Source organism: Hemitrygon akajei, chromosome 8 (genome assembly GCF_048418815.1).
Source record: "Hemitrygon akajei chromosome 8, sHemAka1.3, whole genome shotgun sequence".
Taxonomy (NCBI): domain Eukaryota; kingdom Metazoa; phylum Chordata; class Chondrichthyes; order Myliobatiformes; family Dasyatidae; genus Hemitrygon; species Hemitrygon akajei.
In genome coordinates this window covers 179,426,472-179,450,601 of record NC_133131.1, presented here as the reverse complement: position 1 = coordinate 179,450,601, position 24,130 = coordinate 179,426,472, and the positions used below count along the sequence as shown (strand labels likewise).

Below are 24,130 nucleotides of genomic sequence, written 5' to 3'. Positions count from 1 at the left end.
GATGGGAGATTTTAATTTCCCAAATATCGATTGGCATTTCCCTAGAGCAAGGGGTTTAGATGGGAAAGAGTTTGTTAGGTGTGTTCGGAAAGATTTATTGACACAATATGTAGATAAGCCTACAAGAGGAAAGGCTGTACTTGATTTGGTATTGGGAAATGAACCTGGTCAGGTGTCAGATTTCTCAGTGGGAGAACATTTTACGTCTTACGCAGAGAGGTTAGAGAGACTGGGCTTGTACACGCTGGATTTAAAGAGATTGAGAGGGGATCTGATTGCAACATATAAGATTATTAAGGGATTGGAAAAGATAGAGGCAGGAAATATGTTCCAGATGCTGGGAGAGTCCAGTACCAGAGGGCATGGTTTAAGAATAAGGGGTAGGTCATTTAGGGCAGAGTTAAGGAAAAACTTCTTCTCCCAGAGAGTTGTGGGGGTGTGGAATGCACTGCCTCAGAAGGCAGTGGAAGCCAATTCTCTGGATGCTTTCAAGAAGGAGCTAGATAGGTATCTTATGGATAGGGGAATCAAGGGATATGGGGACAAGGCAGGAACCGGGTATTGATAGTAGATGGTCAGCCATGATCTCAGAATGGCGGTGCAGGCTCGAAGGGCCGAATGATCTACTTCTGTACCTATTGTCTATTGTCTATTTTGAAGATAGTGATCATAATTCTATCCCCTTTACAAGGGTTCTTCATCTCATGTTGTCAATACTTAATTGTTTATTTATTTATTATTTCTTTTTGGAACATAAAAATTTACAGCACATTACAGGTCCTTCGGCCCACAATGTTGAGCTGACCATGTTATCTATGCTAGAGACTGCCTAGAATTTCCCTAGCGCATAGCCCTCTATTTTTCTATGTTCCGTGTACCTAAGAGGCTCTTAAAAGACCCTATTGTATCCACTTCCACCACCACCGTCAGCAGTGCATTCCATGCACCCACCACTCTCTGTGGAAAACTTACACCTGACGTCCCCTTGGTACCTATTTCCAAGCACCTTAAAACTATGCTCCCTCGTGTTAGCAGTTTCAGCCCTGGGAAAAGCCTCTGGCTATCCACACAATCAATTCCCCTTCACATCTTATACACCTTGATCAGGTCACCTCTCATTCTCCGTCGCTCCGAGGAGAAAAGGCCAAGTTCCCTCAATCTATTCTCATAAGGTATGCCCACCAATCCAGGCACCATCCTGGTAAATCTCCTCTGAACTCTGTCTATGGTATCCACATCCTTCCTGTAGTGCAGCTCTGCATCCTATCGATGTACTGCTGTAACCTCTGACAACCATCCAAATTATCCACAACAACCCCAACCTCTGTGTCATCAGCAAACTTACTAACCCATCCCTCCACTTCCTCATCTAGGTCATTTATAAAAATCACAAAAAGGAGGGGTCCCAGAATAGATTCCTGTGGAACATTCCTGGTCAACTTCCTCCATGCAGAATATAAACCATTTACAACCACCCTTTGCCTTCTGTGGGCAAGCCAATTCTGGATCCACAAAACAAGGTCTCCTTGGATCCTATGCCTCCTTACTTTCTGAAGGAGCCTTGCATCGTGAACCTTATCAAATGCCTTACTTAAATCCATATACACTACATCCACTGCTCTACCTTCATCAATGTGTTTTGTTACATCCTCAAAGAATTCAATCAGGCTCGTAAGCCATGACCTGCCCTTGACAAAGCAATGCTGACTATCCCTAATCAGATTAATTCTGTCCAAATGCTCATAAGTCCTGCCTCTCAGTATCTTCTCCAACAATTTGCCCACCACTGAAGTCAGACTCACTGGTCTATAATTTCCTGGGCTATCCCTGCTCCCTTTCGCGATCAATGGAAATACATTTGCAACCCTCCAATCCCCCGGTACTTCTCCCGTCCCTGTTGATGACACAAAGGTCATCACAAGAGGCTCAGCAACCTCCTCCCTCATTTCCCACAATAGCCTGGGGTATGTCTCATCCAGTCCCGGTGACTTATATAATTTAATGCTTTTCAAAAGCTCCAGCACACCCTCTTTCTTAATGTCTATAAGCTCAACTGTTCCAATCCACTGTAGGGCATCCCCACAATTGCCAATGTTTGTTCTCTGGTGAAAACTGAAGCAAAATATTCATTAAGTAACTCCACTTTCTCCTCCAACTCCATGTACAAGTTTCCACTATCACACCTGATTGGTCCCATTCTCACGGAACTCATCCTCTTGTCTTTCACATACTTGTAGAATGCTTGGGGTTTCCTTAATCCTGCCCACCAAGGCCTTCTCATGGCCCCTTCTGGATCTGCTAATTTCATTGTTAAGCTCCTCCTTAGCAACCTTGTAATTTTCTAGAGCTCAAACATTACTTAGTTTCTTGAACCTTTCGTAAGCTTTTCTTTTCTTCTTAACTAGGTTTTCTACATCCTTTGTACACCATGGTTCTTTAACTCTACTATCCTTACCCTGCCTTAATGGAACATGCCTATGCAAAACTCCATGCAAATGTTCCCTGATCATATGCCATATTTCTGCTATGCATTTCCCTGAGAACATCTGCTCCCAATTTATGTTCCCAAGGTCCTGCCTAATAGCATCATATTTCCCCCTACCCCCATTTAATGTTTTCCCAGATTGTCTGCTCCTATTCCTCTCCAGCACTATAATGAGGTAGATAGAGTTGTGGTCACTACCTCCAAAATACTCTCCCACTGAGAGATCTGACACCTGACCAGGTTCATTTCCCAATACCAGATCAAGTACAGCCTCTCCTCTTGTAGGCTTATTTACATGTTGCATCAGGAAACCTTGCTGAACACACCTAACAAACTGCACCCCATCTAATCCCCTTGTGCTAAGAAGATGCTAATCAATATTAGGGAAGTTAAAATCTCCCATCACAACTACCCTATTATTATTGCACCCTTCCAGAATCTCCCTCCCAATCTGCTCCTCAGTATCCCCGTTACTGTGGGGGGGTCTATAAAAACAACACCCAGTAGAGTAATTGCCCCTTTCCTCTTTCTGACTTCCACCCACACTGACTCAATAGACGATCTCCCCATGACTTCCTCCTTTTCTGCAGCCATGACACTATCTCTAATTAGCAATACTACACCCCCACCTTTTTTTGCCTTCCTCTCTGTTTTTGAAACATCTAAAACCTGGCACTCTCAGAAACCATTCCTGCTTCTGATGCATCCAGGTCTCTGTAATGGCCACAATGTCACCATTATGTATTTTGTGTCAACACAGTCCATTGCCTTTTGAAGATAGTTTCTCTGTCCTGTTGGGTGCGGTTTTTCACTGATTCTATTGTCTTTCTTGGATTTAGTGAGCATGCCCACAAGAAAATGAACCTTGGGGTTGTTTATAGTGACATACCCGTACTTTGATAATAAATTTACTTTGAACTTTGAGAGTGTAGACAGAGCCCATGGAAGGAAGGCTGCTATCTGTGATGTGCTGAGCGGAGTCCACAACTAGCTGCACTTCCTTGTGGCTATGGGCATAAAGTGGACAGGCTGGAAAGTCACACCTGTGGACTCTGAGGCAGTGGTGGTGCTGCACAAGCTGTGGTTTACGAGGCTGGTAGGAGGGACAAGCTGTGGGTGGAGAGGCATGGTGTATGTGGGGATAAGCACTGAGGGGACAGTACGTTCTGTGTGTGTGTGTGTGGATGGTGGGGAGAAGGATTGGGTCACTGAGTGGGATCGGTAACCAGGAGCAGAGAGTTGGTGTGGAATGGGTTGTCACAGGTTCGGCTCTGTGAAGAGGCGATGCTGATGCTGTGTGTGGGGGTTCATGCAGGTGTAGGGTGGGGGTACAGGCCGTCTCCTGTGTCACACTGCAGGGGGAAGCGGCCCTGATGGATGTAATTGTAGGGGTGAGGGTACAGGCCGTCTCCTGTGTCAGACTGCAGGGGTAAGCGGCCCTGATGGATGTAATTGTAGGGGTGGGGGTACAGGCCGTCTTCTGTGTCACACTGCAGGGGGAGGCGGCCCTGATGGATGTAATTGTAGGGGTGGGGGTACAGGCTGTCTTCTGTGTCACACTGCAGGGGGAAGCGGCCCTGATGGATGTAATTGTAGGGGTGGGGGTACAGGCTGTCTCCTGTGTCAGACTGCAGGGGGAAGCGGCCCTGATGGATGTAATTGTAGGGGTGGGGGTACAGGCCGTCTTCTGTGTCACACTGCAGGGGGAAGCGGCCCTGATGGATGTAATTGTAGGGGTGGGGGTACAGGCCGTCTCCTGTGTCAGACTGCAGGGGGAAGCGGCCCTGATGGATGTAATTGTAGGGGTGGGGGTACAGGCCGTCTTCTGTGTCACACTGCAGGGGGAAGCGGCCCTGATGGATGTAATTGTAGGGGTGGGGGTACAGGCCGTCTTCTGTGTCACACTTCAGGGGGAAGCGGCCCTGATGGATGTAATTGTAGGGGTGGGGGTACAGGCCGTCTTCTGTGTCACACTGCAGGGGGAAGCGGTCCTGATGGTGTCAGTACTGACTCTGATTCGCAGGAGATCCGGATTGAGAAACTCCCAGGGGAGAAGCTGGGAATCAGTGTGCGAGGGGGAGCAAAAGGACACCCTGGCAATCCGTTCGATCCCACTGATGAGGGTATCTTCATTTCCAAGGTATGTACAAGGTATGGGGTATCGGGGTACTAGTGTCGACAACCGTCGGCACTGGACCTGGGATCTGTGGGGTGGGGTGGTGTTTGGGGGCCCAGGGGATTGTCTCACCTCCAGCCCTACCACCACCTCTCCTCTCCTACACTTCTGCCTCCCTCCCACTGCCTGCTCCCTCTGCCCTCCCCTCCCCTCATACCTTTGTTCTGACCCTTGCCTTGACCCCAGTGCTGACCATTGCCCTGAACCCGCCCCTGAATCTGACCCTTGTCCTAACCCTTGCACTTGTGCTGACCCCATGCTGACTGTTTCCCTGACTGCTTCTCTAGAGCTGGCCTTCCCCTGACTGCGACGCTGATCCCAACACTGGCGGTTTCCCCAACCCTGTCCCTAACCCTGTCTATCCGTGATGCCACAGGTGAGCGTGAGTGGAGCAGCAGGCCGTGACGGGAGACTGCGGCCAGGGCTGCGCATTCTGGAAGTGAACAACCAGAGCCTCCTGGGCACCACCCACAGCGAGGCCGTCCGCATCCTAAGGGGCGTAGGCGACACCCTCACTGTCCTCGTGTGTGACGGCTTTGACCCCAGCACGGCCCCCACTCTCACTGAGGTAAAGGGCAACGCGGAGGTGCGAGGGGAGTCTTGGATGAGTGCTGGAGCGTATGGGAGAGTGGTGGCGGTCTTAGGCTTGTGGACAGGGCTGAGGGGTGAGTGTTGGGACTGATGGAATAGTCGAGGGTTATGGGGAGTGGTTAGGAGACGGGAGTGAGTGTTGGGACTGAAGGGATAGTCGAGGGTTACAGGGAGTGGTTAGGAAATGGGGGTGAGTGTTGGGACTGATGGCATAGTCGAGGGTTATGGGGAGTGGTTAGGAGACGGGAGTGAGTGTTGGGACTGATGGCATAGTCGAGGGTTACAGGGAGTGGTTAGGAGGCAGGATGAGTGTTGGGACTGATGGGATTGTAGAGGGTTACGGAGAGTGGTTTGGAGGTTTGTGTGTGTTTGGGGCGGATGCTGAGATTGTGTGTTATTGAGTGGCAGTCTGAGAGAGACAGCCCTGTGCAGCACAGAATTCGGCCTTTTAGCCCGTCTGTCCATGCAGACCCTCGTGCCTCTCTACATGGGTCGTATTTGGCTTCATTTGCTCATGTCCTTTTATCGCCTTCCTTGTCCACCTACCTGCCTGCATTTCCACCACTCTTTAGTCTACTCATTCCATGTACACACCACTCTGTGGAAAAGTTGCCTCTCAGATCCCTTTTAAAGCTCTCTCTTTTCACCTTAAACCTCTGACCTCCAGTTTTAGGCTCCTCTACCTTTTGGACAGATCTGTAACTGTCCACTCTATGAATGCCTCTATAATGTTATTAAACTCGAGCAAGTCACCTCTCAGTACTCTTTCCATCAGGGAAAAGCCCCAGCCTGTCCAGGCTCTCCAAACAGCTACAATCTGAAGTCCTGGCCACTCAGGTGCCACGATAGGGTAGTGGTTAGCACAATGCTGTGACAGCCTGGATCCTCAGAGTCTGGAGTTCAATTCTGCTGTACTCAGCAAGCAAGTCTGTATGCTCCTTCCACTGTTTGAGTAGGTTTCTTCACATAACCCAAAGACGTACCAGTTAGTAGATTAATTGGTCATTGTAAATTGGCTTGGGTTAAATCAGTGGGTTGCTGGGCAGTGCAGCTTGACGGGCTGGTTCCGTGTGGTATCTCAAAATAACATTAAAGTAAATCAAGCACCCCGGTGATCCCCTGCTGCACCCCACTGCCACCAGCAACATACATTACACAGTTTGAACATCCCCGGACTGACTGATATCCCCCTGTACCCATCAGGTGCCATTGCCTCTGTCCCTTGAAAATCTTCACTCTCCTCTGTTAGTCAAAGTTCCCCACTTTATTTTCAACAAACATTATGGAAGAAATTTTGAGTGGGATATTATGGGACACTTTTAAAGTACAGATTCGTGGGCAAATTATTAATATTCTGCTGGATTGCAAAAATGAATTAATAATGAAATACGTACATTGAATAATGAAATACGTAAATACAATAAGATTAAAGAAATTGATTTAAAAAATTCTGTTGCTCCTAATCTGGAGCTTTATAAAAAGAGAGTTGAACTTCAGCTGCAGCACAGTTTGTTATTAACATCCCCAATTGAAAATCAGTTTTTGAAAGCTGAGAGTCAATTTTATATACATGGTGATAAATCAGGTAAATTACTGGCCAACCACTTGAAAGTTGCTTCAGCTAATCGTAAGATTATTAAAGTTCGTAAAAGGGATGGTATTTGACAGCTGACCATGATGAAATTAATAAATCTTTTCAAGAATTCTATACCTCTTTATACCAATCAGAATTTCCTGATGATTCTACCATAATGCATGAATTTTTAAGGAAGTTGAATATTCTGAAATTACCACTTAATATACCATTTAGCATTAGATGCACCCTTCACGGAAGAAGAAATAAAGAAAGCAATTTCTTCGATGAATTCTGGTAAAGAACCTGGTTTGGATGGGTATACAGTAGAATTTTAAAAATCTTTTTCAGGCCTACTTTCTCCATGGTTATGTAGAATCTTTAAGGATGTCTTATTTGTAGGTAAATTACCACAATCCTTTTATGAAGCATCTATTTCTTTATTTCCTAAAAAAGATAAAGACCCCACTGAATGTGCATCATATTGACGTATATCCTTGTTGAATGTAGACTCCAAAATCTTTTCTAAAATATTGGCAATTAGATTGGAAAATGTTTTGCCACAAATTAGAACCATATAACAATTACAGCACGGAATCAGGCCATCTCGGCCCTTCTAGTCCGTGCTGAACATTGTCTCAGACGACCAGAGAGGATTTATTAAAAATCGTTATTCTTATTTAAATGTTAGGAGGTTAATGAATGTTGTATATACTTTTTCATCTAAAACTCCAGAATGTGTTATTTTGTTTGATGCCGAGAAGGTGTTTGATAGGGATGAATGGGAATATTTATTTAACACGCTTGAGAAATTTAATTTTAGTCCAAAATTCATATCTTGGATTGAATTGATATATCATACACCTTTGGCTTCTTTACTAATCAATAATCAGAAATCCCCAATTTTTCAGGCTTTTTCGAGGTACCAGACAGGGCTGTCCTTAAGTCCTTTACTATGTGATATTGCCTTGGAGCCCTTGGCAATCGCTCTTCGTGATTCACCCAGTATATTTGGCATTATTCATGGGAATGGGATGCATAAGGTATCATAATACGCAGATGACCTGTTACTATTCATCTCTAACCCAGAGAAATCCATCCCTGCAGTAATATCACTATTTGCTCAATTTAGTAGTTTTTCTGGTTATAAATTGAATCTTAATAAGAGTGAGCTTTTCCCATTAAATATGCAAGTCCCAATCTATAGACAATCACCATTCAGACTGGTTACTGATTACTTATTTGGGTGTTAAAATTACTAAGAAGCATAAGGATCTATTTAAAGTTAACTTTTTACCCTTAATTGATCATGTTAAACAACTGCTTATTAAATGGTCCCCATTGTCCTTATCATTGATTGGTAGAATTAATGCTATTAAGACTACCATTTTACCTAAATTTCTGTATCTATTTCAGGTGGTACCAATTTTCATTTCTAAATCCTTTTTTGTTGTTATTGATTCTGAAATTTCTTCATATATATGGCAAAATAAAAATCCTAGGTTAAGCAAGAAATACTTAAATACAAATCAAAAAAAGGATGGCGGTTTGGCAGTGCCGAACTTAAGATTCTATTATTGGGCAATTAATATTTGATATTTAACATTCTGGACACAAGATCTAGATGAAATTCAATGTCCACGATGGGTGAACCTCAAGTGTGAGTCTGTACAGGGGTTTTCATTGGCTTCTATTTTAGGGGCCTCGCTTCCCTTTGTACTTACTAAACTGAATAAACAAATGACTAATCCAATAACTAAACATCAATATGAATATGGTTTCAATTTCGTAAATTTTTTGGATTGAATAAATTTATCCTATTAAGTCCTATTATATCTAATTTTTTCTTTCAACCATTCAGAATTGATCAAGCTTTTCTTTTATGGAAAACGAAGGGAATAACATATTTTCGTGACTTATTCATGTATAACTGTCTCATGTCTTTCGAACAGTTGTCTAATAAATATAATTTGCCTAGATCACATTTTTTCAGATATTTACAGATTATAAACTTTTTGAATGTTATTTTACCTACTTTTCCAATATCACATCAAACTGAAATCAAATAAATTTTTTTAGGTTTAAACCCCTATCAGAAGAGTTTAATAGCAATTGTTTATGATCTGTTACGAAAATATGTCTAGGTACATCTGATAAAATTAAGAATGAATGGGAAAGAGAACTTCAGGTATCTTCACCTATTGAGAAATGGGAGAAAATTCTCCAGCTAGTTAACATTTCTTCAATGTGTGCTAGACACGCTTTGATACAATTTAAGGTGGCTCATAGGGCCCATATGTCCAAGGATAAGTTAGCTCATTTTTATTGCCAATTAAATCCTGTCTGTGACAGATGTAATTCTGAGGTAGCTTCCTTGATACATATGTTCTGGACTTGTCCTCTTTTGGAAAAATATTGGAAAGACATTTTTGATATTATTTCAGTAGTTTTGCGTATTGCTTTACAACCTCATCCTATTACTGCAACTTTTGGATTACCAGTGATGGTCTGTAGTTAATTATCCCCTTCAGCTTACCATTTGATTGCATTTGTTACATTAATAGCCAGAAGATCCATTTTATTTAAATGGAAAGATTCTAATCCCCCTACTACATTTCAATGGTTTTCCCAAACTATAACATGTTTAAACTTAGAAAAAATTAGGAGTGGCACTATCGACCCTTCTGTTAAATTTGAAGAAACTTGGAGGTCATTTATTCAACATTTTCATATGATGTAAGCTGACCTTTTCCGAATCCTTCTCAGTAACTTTTTGTTCGTGTATAGAGGAGCGGAGTTAATGACAAATAATGATTTTAACTGATGAAACATGACAGCCCAGCTTTTGTTTTGTTTTTTTTTTAGTTTAGGGGATTTTTTTTCTCTAAAATTTAAAAAAAAATCTTTTTCATGTTTAGTTACTAAGAGATTGGGAGGCTTAGATTACACATGTTATTCGGAGTCTGTTTCTGTATACGTTAACCGTTATTAATGTTAATCTCTGTATCATTAACATTGTTATGTTTATCTGCTCGAAACTTAATAAAAAAGATTGAGAAAGAAAGAAAGTTCCCCACTGTGAGGAGTTTTCTCTTTTGCCCATACAGGGTCAGGCTGACTTTGACCCTTGTACCTATTGAAGCACAGGCAGCCAACAGGTCAATTGACCCTGTGGCTTCCGCTTTCCCCACACGACATAAACCATAAGACCATAAAACTGGAGTAGAATTAGGGCATTTGGCCCATCGAGCCATTCCATTATGGCTGATTTTTTTATACCTCTCATCATTTTCCTGCCTTTTCCCTGTAATCTGTGATGCCCTGACGAATGAAGACCCTATCAACGTCCACTTTAAATATACCCAATGACTTGGCCTCCACAGCTGCCTGTGACAAAGAATTTCACAGATTTACCACTCTGGTTGAAGAAGTTCCTCGTCAATTCCATTCGAAATGGACATCCCCCTATTTTGAGGCTATATCCTTGGTCTTATACTCCCTCATCATAGGAAACATCCTCTCCACATTCACTCTATCGATGTCTTTCAACATTCGCTGAGTTTCAATGAGATCGTCCGTCATTCTTTGGCATTCCAATGAGTACAGGCTCCTTATATGACAAGCCTTTCAATCCCAGAATCATTTTAGTGAATCTCCTTTGAACCCTCTCCAACGTCAGCACTTCCTTTCTTAGATAAGGGGCTCAAATTGCTCATAATACTCCATGTGAGGCCTCACGAGTGCCTTATAAAGCTTTAACAGTACATTATATATGCTTTCCTTACCACTGTCTCAACCTGCAAGTTAACCATGAGGAAATCCTGCACAAGGACTCACAAATCCCTTTACACCTCTGATTTTTGAATTCTCTCCTATTTAGACAATAGTCTGTTCTTTTATTTTTTCTACCAAAGTGCGTGACCATACACTTTCCTGGACTGTATTCCATCTGCTACTGTTTTGCCCATTCTCATATCTTTGCATCATTCACAAGCTTGGCTACAAAGCCGTGAATTCTTTCATCAAAATCATTGATGTATAATGTGAAAAGAAATGCTACCAACACTGACCCCTGTGGAGTCACTGGCAGCCCAACAGAAAAGGACTACTATTCCCAGCCTGCCTCTTTGCAGTTAACCAATCTTCAGACCATGCTTGTATCTTTCCTGTACTATCATGACCACTTATCTTGTTAAACAGCCTCATTTGTGACACCTTGTCAAACGTCATCTGAAAATCCATTAAGGAACAGGTGCTGATTTTCCTTTGTCTTATCCTGCCTTTTATTTTCTCAAAGAATTCCAACAGATTTGTCCAGCAAGATATCCCCTTAAGGAAACTGTGCTGACTTCTGGCTATTTTATCATGTGTCTTCAAGTACTCCGAAACCTCATCCTTAATAATGGATTCCAACATCTTCTCAACCACTGAGGTTATAATTTCCTTCCTTCTGCCTCCCTCTCCTCCTTTAAGAGTCGAGTGACATTTGCAATATTCCAGTACTTTCGAACCATTTCAGAATCTAGTGGTTCTTGAAAGATCAGACTAATGCCTCTGCAGTCTCTTCAGCTACCTCTTTTAGAACATTGGGGTGTAGTCCATCTGGTCCGGGTGACTTACCTACATTCAGAGTTTACAGCTTCCCAAGCACCTTCTCCTTAGTAATAGCAACAACATTCACTTCTACTCAAATTGTCTTGCAGTCATCCCCTGGCGTCATTGTGAACCCCTTTGCCTCTGGGATGGGTCGAAAGAACAGTATGGAGAGCATCTCATCCATCGATCGGGATATGAGCCCTGAAGAAGTGGATATTCTGCAGAAGGTAAGAGGTCACTGCAGCTGCCGCTCATTTATGGGTGTTCAAGAGACAACATAGAATATCACAGCGCAATACAGGCTCTTCATCCTACTCAAAGATTAATCTAACCCATCCCTTCAGTTTTCTATCATCCATCTGCCTATCTAAGAGTCTCTTAAATGTTCCTAGTGTCTACCACCCCACCCTGGCAGCACATTCCACACACCCATCAGTCTCCGTGTGAAAAAGCTTACCTCTGACATCCCCTCGTACTTTACTCCAATGACCTTAAAATTATGTCCATCATATTAACCATTTGCGCCTGGGAAGAAGGTCTCTGGTTGTCCACTCGATCTACGTCTCTTATCTTGTATGCCTCTATCAATTCACCTCTCATCCTCCTTCACCCCAAAGAGGAAAGCCTTGGGTCACTCAATCTAACTTCATAAGACTTGTCCTCTAGTCCAAGCAACATCCCAATAAATCACTGCACCCTCTCTAAAGCTTCCACATCCTTCCTTAAATGAGGCGACCAGAACTGAACACGATATTCCAGGTGTGGTCTAACTAGGGTTTTATAGAGCTGCAACATTACCTCTCAGCTCCTGAACTGCATTTCTTTCACTCCATATATCCTACCTTGCTGCCCTAAATGCCAGCAACATAACAAGCAGTAATACTAAATATCCTTATTACACCTCCTCCCCTGAGCCCTGTCATCTCTTTTTACCCTCTTGTCTTCACCCACATTCACCATCCTGTTTTCCTTCACTTTTTTGATCCCTCTTCCGAATTCACTGTTCCGATAGCACTCACACATGCTTCTTTACCCACACCTGCCTCCCTACCCTCCTTGCCATCCTGGTCCATGTTCAGCTCACCGCCCCGGTATACTTACTTAGGCCTCTTAACCACGTGCCTCCCCATTCTCCCTGTCTACCTTTCTCATCGCTACTCTGCTCTCACTCACTATCCTGGTCTCTCTTCCCATTTCACTGTTTCGATACAGCTCACATGTCACTTTACCAACACTTGCCAAACTCTCTCTCTCATTATTGTGGTCTCTCTCTTGTCTCACTGCCCTGATACCACTTAAACAAGTCTTTTTACCAACACTCGCCTCCCCGTTCTCTCTCACTATCCTGATCCCTCTCCCATCTCACTTGTCTGATGCCACTGATCACCCTGCTTTCCCTCACTATCCTACTCTGTCGTGTCTCACTGTCCCGATACCACTCACGTGAGCCACAATACCCACACTTGCAACCCCCCTCTCTCTCGCTCTCCTTGTGTCACTCTTACCTCACTGCCCCGTACCAGTCACATGCGTCTCTTTACCCTAACTAGCCTCCCCGCTCGCTCTGTCCATCTCCCCTCACTGTGTGACTCAGCTCACACATGCCTCTTGTTTCATTCTAGGAGATTGAAATGGTCCGGGAGTCATCACTCTGGGAACAAGAGGAGCTGGAGAAAGTGGTGAGAGGTTTGATTGAACTGTACTCTTTCCTCCAGACTCTGAAGGGCGACTGGTCAGTTAGTCAGGACTGGAGCTGGCTGAGGCCGCTCGGCCCCACAAGCCTGGTCTGCCTTTCGGTATCATTGTAGCTGACCCTCTATCTGAGGTCAGTACGTCCAGTCTTTCCCTACACAGGTATATGCAGGTAGAAGGGATTAGTTCCATTTCACACTGTATTTAGCACAGACGTGATGGGCTGAAAGGCCTGCTCCTGTGCTGTATTGTTATAATCAGTTCCTTCCCCCTACTTTGCTGATTCTAAACCTCAACTTCTTCTGACTTTGGTCATGTGCTTGGATCTAATGCTCCCCTTAATTTCTTTCCAAGTCCATGCTGTGGACTAGAATGAGCGATTACCGTACAGCACTGATACAGGCCATTCAACCCAGCAGCTCTGTACCGACTGTGTTGTCCAGTGAGCTTGCCCCATCTGCCTGCACTTGCCCTCTAAGCCTCTCCAATCCACGTACTTACATACATAGTGCTTTAACATGTTGTTCATACGTGCACCTCAACCACTGTATCATTCAAAATACGCCCCGCCCTCCGCATCAAAAAGCTGCACCAATGCCCTTTTTAAATCTCTCACCTCTGATCTTGAACATATTCCCCCTTGTTTTTAGTGCCCCTCCCTGGGAATAAACTTAGCTGATATTATATATTTGTATATGCCCCTCATGATGTTATGTATCTCCGTCGGGTCAGCCCTCAATCTCCATTCCAGGGAATATATATCCTTGTCCAGGTAATCTGTAACTTGGGTCCAAGTCCAGGCATTACCCTGGTACATCTCTTTGGCTCTTTCTAAACAAAGGTCAGTGTGACATTTTGTGTCGAAGGGCCTGTATGGTACTGTGGTGTTCCCTGTTCCAGTCCAGTTATGTCTAGTGTAGATGGAGAGACTGTTTCCCTTAGTGGGGGAGTCTAGGACCAGGGCCCACAGTTTCTGAGAACAAGGACATTCCCTTAAGATAGAGTTGAGACAGAATTCCTTTCGCCAGAGGGTGGTGAATCTGTGGAATTCTTTGCCACTGGTGGCCGTGGAGGCCGTCATCGAGTATATTTAAAGCAGAGGCTCAGAGGTTCTTGATTAGTCAGGCTGTCAAAGGTTACAGGGAGGAGGCAGGAGCACTTTTGAAAGGGATAACAAATCAGCCATGATAGAAAGGCAGAGCAGAATCAATGGGCTGAATGGCCTAATTCTGCTCCTGTGTCTTATCATCTTATTTCCGTTAGTACCTTAGACAGTGGGGACACGGAGCAGGTCCTTTGGCCCATTACCACCAGCTCCATTCCTCCTGCTTTTAGACTCTGTCTGTGTGCCATCCTGTCTGAAGCACTGTATTTGCAGCTGTTTCATTCCTCAAAGTCAAAACTGCACGTGCCTGAATAATTTGGGCCCGTTCGAAATGTGGGAATGTGTCTGTTGGGAGCTAGCAGCTGCTGCCACTGTGTCTGGCTAACAGAGGAGGTAATGCGGGTAGCAATCTCCCGACAGTTTCACATAAATAGGGGCAGCAGCAAAGGGCCAGACTTAATCCCACCAGTTCAACACCTGTTCCACTCCCTCCTCCCCCCCCCCCACCCCCACCCCGGCACCAACCACAGGATCGTGGAATCTACCCTCACCCTCCCCTTACACCGGCACAGGCTCCACCCAGTTGTAGCACACAGGGCTCGGTACATACAGAAACAGTTCATGGTGCAAGCACAGCAGGCAATTTCAGTCTCTGCAAGTAATTTCTCTTGGATTTAATAAAGTAGAGATTTTTTTTAAATTTTAAAATACGCTCAGTGGCCACTTTATTAGGTACATCTGTACATCTACATGATAATGCAAATATCTAATCAGCCAATCATGTGGCAGCAACCCAGTGCATGTAGACATGGTCAAGAGGTTCAGTTGTTGTTCAGACCAAACATCAGAATGGGGAAGAAATGTGATCTGAGAGACTTTATTCATGGAGTGATTGTTGGTGCTAGGTGGGGTGGCTTCAGTATCACAGAAAATGCTGATCTCTTGGGATTTTCCCACACGATAATTTCCAGAGATTACAAAGAATAGATCAAAAAACAAGCATCCAGTGGATGGCAGTTCGATGGGTGAAAATGCTTCATTAATGAGAGAGATAAAAGGAGAATCACCAACACAAGAAATCCTGCAGATGCTGGAAATCCAAAGCAATGCAAAATGCTGGAGGAACTCAGCAGGCAAGGCAGCATCCATGGAAAAGAGTAAATAGTTGACATTTCTTCAGGAATGAGAAGGAAGGGAGAAGATGTCAGACTGAAAAAGGAGGGGGAAGGGGAAAGAGACTGGCTGGAAGGTGATAGGTGAGGCCAGGTGGGTGGGAAAGGTCAAGGGTTGGAGAAGAAAGGATCTGATAGGAGAGAAGTGTGGACATAGGAGAAAGGGAAGGAAGAGGGGACACATGGGGAAGGAAGAGGCATGTGAGAAGTGAAAGGGCAGAGTGGGGAATGGGGGGGGGGGGTAAAATTTGTTCACCAGAAGGAGAAATTGATATTTGTACTATCAAGTTGGGGCTACTCAGATGGAATATAAGATGTTGCTCCTCCATTCTGGTGGCATAGTGGCATCAGCGTCTGATTTCGGAGCGAAGGCTCCCGAGTTTGAATCCAGCCGTCTCCCTTGCACGCTTTCCATCCATGCTGGGTTGAATGTTGAGCTAGCAACTCAGCCTCGTAAAAATGAAGCCTGCTTAAAAAAACACGTCACGACAGCATCCCGATGACTCCACTCGGAGTTAAGGGCTTTCTTCTTCCTCTACTCTGAGGATACCCTCACAGATCGACACGTTAGAATGGGAATGGGACTTGGAACCAATATGTTTGGCCATCAGGAAGACCCACTTGTGAAGAAGGTGTGGAGGTAAATAAATGATGCAGTGTTCCCTCAATTTACAAAAGGGCTCACCGATGTAGAGAAGCTTGCAACGGGAGCACTGGGCACAATAGACAACCTTAGTCGATTCCTCGTGAATTGTTGCCTCACCTGGAATTAACTGTTTTGAGCCCTGAATGGAGGTGAGGGAGCATTTGTATTGACAGGGGTAATACTTGGGCAGGGATAAGTGCTTGGAGGGACTCACTCACATCTCTTTCACTTCCTGTACATCTGCACTCATCACATCTTCCCACGGCTGTAATATTGACGAAATCCCTCTTATCAGTAACTACCCCCATCAGCCTCTGCATTGGTGAGACCCATCGTAAAATGGGGGGGCCACTTTGTTGAGCCCCACCACACCATCCCCCACAAGCAGGACTTCCCAGTGGTCAAAACATTTTAATTCCCATTCCCATTCACGTTCCGACGTGTCCATCCATGACCTCCTCATGCCAAGAAAAGGCCACCCTCAGGGTGGAGGAGCAACACCTTACATGCTGTCCGGCTACCCTCCAAACTGATGGTGCAAATATTCATTTGTCCTTCTGCTGAACAAATTACTCCCACCCTTACTCTGTTGCCGACTCTGACCTTCCACTTCTTTTCACCTTGCTGTTACTTTCCCCTGGGTCTCCCCTTCTTCCCTTTCTCCCACTGCCCACTCTCCCTTGTATCAGGTTCTTTCTTCTCCAGCCCACACCTTTCCCCGCTTCACCTATCAACTTCCAGCTAGCTTCTTTCCCCTCCCCCACCTATATTAATTCGGGCATCTCCTACCCCCCTTCCTTCCTTCTCAGTCCTGAGAAAGGATCTCAGCCAGAAATGTCGTCTGTTTACATTTCCGTAGTTGCCTTCTTACAATAGTGGTGTGCAGAAGAGCATCTCTGAACGCACATCACATCAAATATTGCAGTGGATGGGCAACAGCAGCAGAAAACCACATCATTTCCACTCCTGTACATAATAAAGTGGCCACTGAATATGTACTTTATCCATGACAGATGGACAAGAATCACAAATGGTGCGAGTTCTCACGACTCTCATTGTACTCAGCTCAGTGATTCCCCAGTGAATCGTCACTGCCCCTCGACTCTCATTGTACTCAGCTCAGTGATCCCCCAGTGAATCGTCACTGCCCCTCGACTCTCATTGTACTGAGCTCAGTGATCTCCCCAGTGAATCGTCACTGCCCCTCGACTCTCATTGTACTCAGCTCAGTGATCTCCCCAGTGAATCGTCACTGCCCCTCGACTCTCATTGTACTCAGCTCAGTGATCTCCCCAGTGAATCGTTACTGTCCCTCGACTCTCATTGTACTCAGCTCAGTGATTCCCCAGTGAATCGTCACTGCCCCTCGACTTTCATTGTACTGAGCTCAGTGATTTCCCCAGTGAATCGTTACTGTCCCTCGACTCTCATTACACAGCTCAGTGATCTCCCTAATGAATCGTCAGTACAATCTCACCCTGCTGTAAACATAACACAGCCTACAACCATGTATCACTCTATCCACAATCTGTATGCTCACACCCTCGTGTACATTACTTAGCCTACAGCTGTGCCACAGGGGTCTTTCTGCAGTCAGGGAAATCACACCCTATCCGTGATCAGTGTAATCCCACCCTCTGCACTCAGTCGTCCCTCGTTCTCTGGGCTTGAACAGGTGCTGCTCAGCTCTTGTGGCGCATTCTTGCAGCAGATAGAATCAATAAATCCCTCTTCTCTTGCCCTGTCTGTAAGGAGAGAATGCGGAGGGAACAAGAGGAGGCAACGCGGAAGTTGGAGGAGGAAGAGGTAATGTGGCTGCTGTGAAGGAGTCACATTCGGTCGGGTCTGGGTCACGGAGAGTGACGTGCCCAGGGTGTGGGTCACAGGGAGTGATATTACTGGGGTGCGTGTCGCGGGAAGTGATGAGGACGGTATGGGTCACGGGGAGTGACTGGGGTGGGGTGCAGGGCACGGGGAGTGACGGGGACGGTGTGTGTCACGGGGTGTGATGGGGACGGTGTGGGTCATGGGGGGACGGTGCGGGTCTCGGGGAGTGACGTGGACGGGGTGTGGGTCACGGGGAGGGATGGGGACGGTGCGGGTCATGGGGAGTGACGTGGACGGTGTGTGTCACGGGGAGGGATGGGGACGGTGCGGGTCATGGGGAGTGACGGGGACGGTGTGTGTCACGGGGAGTGACGGGGACGGTGCGGGTCACGGGGAGTGACTGGGACGGTGCGGGTCACGGGGAGTGACGGGGACGGTGTGGGTCACGGGGAGTGACGGGGACGGTGTGGGTCACGGGGAGGGACGGGGACGGTGCGGGTCACGGGGAGGGACAGGGACGGTGCGGGTCACGGGGAGTGACGGGGACGGTGCGGGTCACGGGGAGGGATGGGGACGGTGCGGGTCACGGGGAGGGATGGGGACGGTGCGGGTCACGGGGAGGGATGGGGACGGTGCGGGTCACGGGGAGGGATGGGGACGGTGCGGGTCTCGGGGAGTGACGGGGACGGTGTGTGGGTCACGGGGAGGGATGGGGACGGTGCGGGTCACGGGGAGGGATGGGGACGGTGTGTGTCACGGGGAGGGATGGGGACGGTGCGGGTCACGGGGGGGGATGGGGACGGTGCGGGTCACGGGGAGTGACTGGGACGGTGCGGGTCACGGGGAGTGACTGGGACGGTGTGTGTCACGGGGAGGGATGGGGACGGTGTGGGTCTCGGGGAGTGATGTGGACGGGGTGCGGGTCACGGGGTGTGATGGGGACGGTGTGGGTCATGAGGGGACGGTGCGGGTCTCGGGGAGTGACGTGGACGGGGTGTGTCACGGGGAGGGATGGGGACGGTGCGGGTCATGGGGAGTGACGGGGACGGTGTGTGTCACGGGGAGTGACGGGGACGGTGTGGGTCACGGGGGGGGATGGGGACGGTGCGGGTCACGGGGAGTGACTGGGACGGTGCGGGTCACGGGGAGGGATGGGGACGGTGTGTGTCATGGGGAGTGACGTGGACGGTGTGTGTCACGGGGAGGGATGGGGACGGTGCGGGTCACGGGGAGGGATGGGGACGGTGCGGGTCACGGGGAGTGACAGGGACGGTGTGTGTCACGGGGAGGGATGGGGACGGTGCGGGTCATGGGGAGTGACGGGGACGGTGTGTGTCACGGGGAGTGACGGGGACGGTGTGGGTCACGGGGGGGGATGGGGACGGTGCGGGTCACGGGGAGTGACTGGGACGGTGCGGGTCACGGGGAGTGATGGGGACGGTGTGGGTCACGGGGGGGATGGGGTGTGGGTCATGGGGAGTAACGGACAGTGTGTGTCACGGGGAGTGATGGGGACGGGGTGTGTCAGGAGGAGTGCCGTGGAAGGTGTGTGGGTCCGGGGGAGTGACAGGGATGGTGTTAGTCACGGGGAGTGACGGGGACGGTGCGGGTCACGGGGAGTGACTGGGACGGTGTGGGTCACGGGGGGGATGGGGTGTGGGTCATGCGGAGTAACGGACAGTGTGTGTCACGGGGAGTGATGGGGACGGGGTGTGTCACGGGGAGTGATGGGGACGGTGCGGGTCACGGGGAGTGATGGGGACGGTGCGGGTCACGGGGAGTGACTGGGACGGTGTGTGTCACGGGGAGTGATGGGGACGGTGCGGGTCTCGGGGAGTGATGGGGACGGTGCGGGTCACGGGGAGGGATGGGGACGGTGTGTGTCATGGGGAGTGACGTGGACGGTGCGTGTCACGGGGTGGGATAGGGACGGTGCGGGTCACGGGGAGTGACGGGGACGGTGCGGTTCACGGGGGGGGGACAGGGTGTGGGTGACGGAGAGTGACGGGGACGGTGCGGGTCACGGGGAGTGACGGGGACGGTGTGTGTCACGGGGAGTGACGGGGACGGTGTGTGTCACGGGGAGGGATGGGGACGGTGTGTGTCACGGGGAAGTGACGTGGACGGGGTGCGGGTCACGGGGAGGGACAGTGCGGGTCATGGGGAGTGACGGGGACGGTGCGGGTCACGGGGAGGGACGGGGACGGTGTGTGTCACGGGGAGGGACGGGGACGGTGTGGGTCACGGAGAGTGATGGGGACGGTGCGGGTCTCGGGGAGTGACATGGACAGTGTGTGTCACGGGGGGGGACAGGGTGTGGGTCACGGGGAGTGACGGGGACGGTGCGGGTCACGGGGAGTGACGGGGACGGTGGGGGTCTCGGGGAGTGACGGGGACGGTGCGGGTCTCGGGGAGTGACGTGGACGGGGTGTGGGTCACGGGGAGTGACGGGGACGGTGCGGGTCACGGGGAGTGACGGGGACGGTGCGGGTCTCGGGGAGTGACGGGGACGGTGTGGGTCTCGGGGAGTGACGTGGACGGGGTGTGGGTTACGGGGAGTGACGGGGACGGTGTGGGTCTCGGGGAGTGACGTGGACGGGGTGTGGGTCACGGGGAGTGACGGGGACGGTGTGGGTCACAGGGGGGATGGGGTGTGGGTCATGGGGAGTGATGGGGACGGGGTGTGTCAGGAGGAGTGCCGTGGAAGGTGTGTGGGTCGGGGGGAGTGACAGGGATGGTGTTAGTCACGGGGAGTGATGGGGACGGTGCGGGTCACGGGGAGTGAAGGGGGTGGTGTGTGTCACAATAGACAATAGGTGCAGAAGTAGACCATTCGGCCCTTCGAGCCTGCACCGCCATTCTGAGATCATGGCTGATCATCTACTATCAATACCCGGTTCCTGCCTTGTCCCCATATCCCTTGATTCCCCTATCCATAAGATACCTATCTAGCTCCTTCTTGAAAGCATCCAGAGAATTGGCCTCCACTGCCTTCTGAGGCAGTGCATTCCAGACCCCCACAACTCTCTGGGAGAAGAAGTTTTTCCTTAACTCTGTCCTAAATGACCTGCCCCTTATTCTCAAACCATGCCCTCTGGTACTGGACTCTCCCAGCATCTGGAACATATTTCCTGCCTCTATCTTGTCCAATCCCTTAATAATCTTTTATGTTGCAATCAGATCCCCTCTCAATCTCCTTAATTGCAGCGTGTACAAGCCCAGTCTTTCTAACCTCTCTGCATAAGACAGTCCTGACATCCCAGGAATTAACCTCGTGAATCTACGTTGCACTTCCTCTACAGCCAAGATGTCCTTCCTTAACCCTGGAGACCAAAACTGTACACAATACTCCAGGTGTGGTCTCACCAGGGCCCTGTACAAATGCAAGAGGATTTCCTTGCTCTTGTACTCAATTCCCTTTGTAATAAAGGCCAACATTCCATTAGCCTTCTTCACTGCCTGCTGCACTTGCTCATTCACCTTCAGTGACTGATGAACAAGGACTCCTAGATCTCTTTGTATTTCTCCTTTACCTTACTCTACACCTTTCAGATAATAATCTGCCTTCCTGTTCTTACTCCCAAAGTGGATAACCTCACACTTATTCACATTAAACGTCATCTGCCAAGTATCTGCCCACTCACCCAGCCTATCCAAGTCACCCTGAATTCTCCTAACATCCTCATCACATGTCACACTGCCACCCAGCTTAGTATCATCAGCAAACTTGTTGATGTTATTCTCAATGCCTTCATCTAAATCGTTGATGTAAATCGTAAACAGCTGTGGTCCCAATACCGAGCCCTGTGGCACCCCACTAGTCACCACCTGCCATTCCGAGAAACACCCATTCACCGCTACCCTTTGCTTTCTATATGCCAACCAGTTTTCTATCCATGTCAATATCTTCCACCCGATGCCATGAGCTCTGATTTTACCCACCAATCTCCCATGTGGGACCTTATCAAATGCCTTCTGAAAATCGAGGTACCACTTAATCCACTGGATCTTCCTTGTCTAACTTCCTGGTTACATCCTTGAAAAACTCCAATAGATTAGTCAAGCATGATTTGCCCTTGGTAAATCCATGCTGGCTCGGCCCAATCCTATCACTGCTATCTAGATATGCCACTATTTCATCTTTAATAATGGACTCTAGCATCTTCCCCATTACTGATGTTAGGCTGACAGGACGATAGTTCTCTGTTTTCTCCCTCCCTCCTATCTTAAAAAGTGGGATAACATTAGCCATTCTCCAATCCTCAGGAACTGATCCTGAATCTAAGGAACATTGGAAAATGATTACCAATGCATCCGCAATTTCCAGAGCCACCTCCTTTAGTACCCTAGGATGCAGACACGGGGAGTGAATTGGAATGGGGTGCAGGTCACGGGGGGTGACGGGGACGGTGTGGGTCACGGGGAGTGACGGGGACGGTGTGTGTCACAAGGAGGGACGGGGACGGGGTGGGTCACGAGGAGTGACGGGGACGGTGAGGGTCATGGGGAGTGACGGGGGTGGTGTGTGGGTCACGGGGGGAGTGACAGGTCGGTGTGTGTGTAAGACTTTGCCATGGCCTGGAGGTGTGTCTGCTGGGGAGGGGGTGTGCTCTCCCCCTTGTTAACGTTCTGCTCTCTCTCATCTTGTCCTTGTTTACAGACTCAATGCACTGAACCAATGAAATTGGATTATAGGACTCTGGCGGCTTTACCCAACAGTGGCATCCACCGGGTGCCTCGGGTAAGATTGTGTTCTCTCCTGTGTGTGTGTGAGAGAGAGCATCGCCCCGCCTGTTGGGCAGTGGGTGGCTGATCATATTCAAGTGTGAATGTGTGATAGTTTTCACATGTGGCCTTGTACGTCATGTGCATGTGGATTTCCTGAGTGTGCTTTGCCCTCGGGCTGCGTCCCTGCTATCCTCTCTGTCGTGGATCACTCTGGCTTTCTAAGCCACAGTATTGGTAAATGGGAACCCGAGAGCTGGCTGCTGGACACCAGTTTACGAGGAGAAGCTAGAAGAATGGTGTTGAGAGGGATAGTATGGTGGAGTGGCCTAATTCTGCATGGAGGTCAGTCACCAGTGGAGTGCCTCAGGGACTCTGTTCTGGGACCCTTTATCTTCGTGATTTTTATAAATGACCTGGATGAGAAAGTGGAGGGATGAGTTAGTAAATTTGCTGATGACGCAAAGGTTGGGGGTGTTGTGGATGGTGTGGAGGACTGTCAGAGGTTACAGTGGGACATTGACAGGATGCAAAACTGGGCTGAGAAGTGGCAGATGGAGTTCAACCAGGTAAGTGTGAAGTAGTTCATTCTGGTAGGTCAAATATGATGACAAAATATAGTATTAATGGTAAGACTCTTGGCAGTGTGGAGGATCAGAGGGATCTTGGGGTCTGAGTCCATAGGACACTCAAGGCGGCTGTGCAGGTTGACTCTGTGGTTAAGAAGGCGTACGGTATATTGGCCTTCATCAGTCGTGGGATTGAGTTTAGGAGCTAAGAGGTAATGTTGCAGCTATATAGGACCCTGGTGAGACCCCACTTGAGAGTATTGTGCTCAGTTCTGGCCGCCTCACCATAGGAAGGATGTGGAAGCCATAGAAAGGGTGCCGAGGAGATTTACAAGGATGTTGCCTGGATTGGTGAGCATGCCTTGTGAGAATAGATTGGGTGAACTCGGCCTTTTTTCCTTGGAGCGACGGAGGATGAAAGGTGATCTGATAGAGGTGTATAAGATGTTGAGAGGCTTTTTCCCAGGGCTGAAATGGTTAGCAGGAGAGGGCACAGTTTAGATGCTTGGAAGTAGGTACAGAGGAGATGTTAGGGGTAAGTTTTTTACGCAGAGAATGGTGATTGCGTGGAACGGGCTGCCGGTGACGGTGGTGGAGGCGAATATGATAGGGTCTTTTAAGAGACTTTTGGACGGGTAAATGGAGCTTAGAAAATTAGAAAGCTATTGGTAACCCTAGGTAACTTCTCAGGTAAGGCCATGTTTGGCACAGCTCTGTGGGCCGAAGGGCCTGTATTGTGCTGTAGATTTTCTATATTTCTATGACGGTCTGCATGGGATTCAAACTGGCTTTGTGATGCGAGGCAGGCGATGGGGATGTGGGGATTGGTTACGTTTATGATTGGAAGTTTGGTTGGTATGCTGGGACATTCGATGTTGGTGATGCACATTGATGTCAGTTCAGGAGGACGGTTCGTGACAAACACCAGGGATTCTGCAGATGCCTGAAATCCAGAGCAGATGCTCAGAAAATG

At 48.2% G+C, this 24,130-nt stretch overlaps 1 protein-coding gene across 13 annotated transcripts in view; it reads left to right on the top strand.

The window, feature by feature from the left end:
- The window catches only part of scrib (scribble planar cell polarity protein), a 346,569-nt gene that overhangs the window by 222,155 nt on the left and 100,284 nt on the right, over positions 1-24,130 (top strand). For 11 of the 13 annotated variants that reach the window (XM_073055225.1, XM_073055218.1, XM_073055227.1 and 8 more), the window contains 6 exons: positions 4,509-4,625; positions 5,038-5,229; positions 11,529-11,648; positions 13,044-13,100; positions 17,789-17,842; positions 22,524-22,604. In XM_073055225.1, coding sequence (XP_072911326.1) covers positions 4,509-4,625; positions 5,038-5,229; positions 11,529-11,648; positions 13,044-13,100; positions 17,789-17,842; positions 22,524-22,604 — 621 coding nt within the window. The remainder of the gene's footprint in view (positions 1-4,508; positions 4,626-5,037; positions 5,230-11,528; positions 11,649-13,043; positions 13,101-17,788; positions 17,843-22,523; positions 22,605-24,130) is intronic. The other 2 variants (XM_073055217.1, XM_073055228.1) reach the window with 1 other exon arrangement.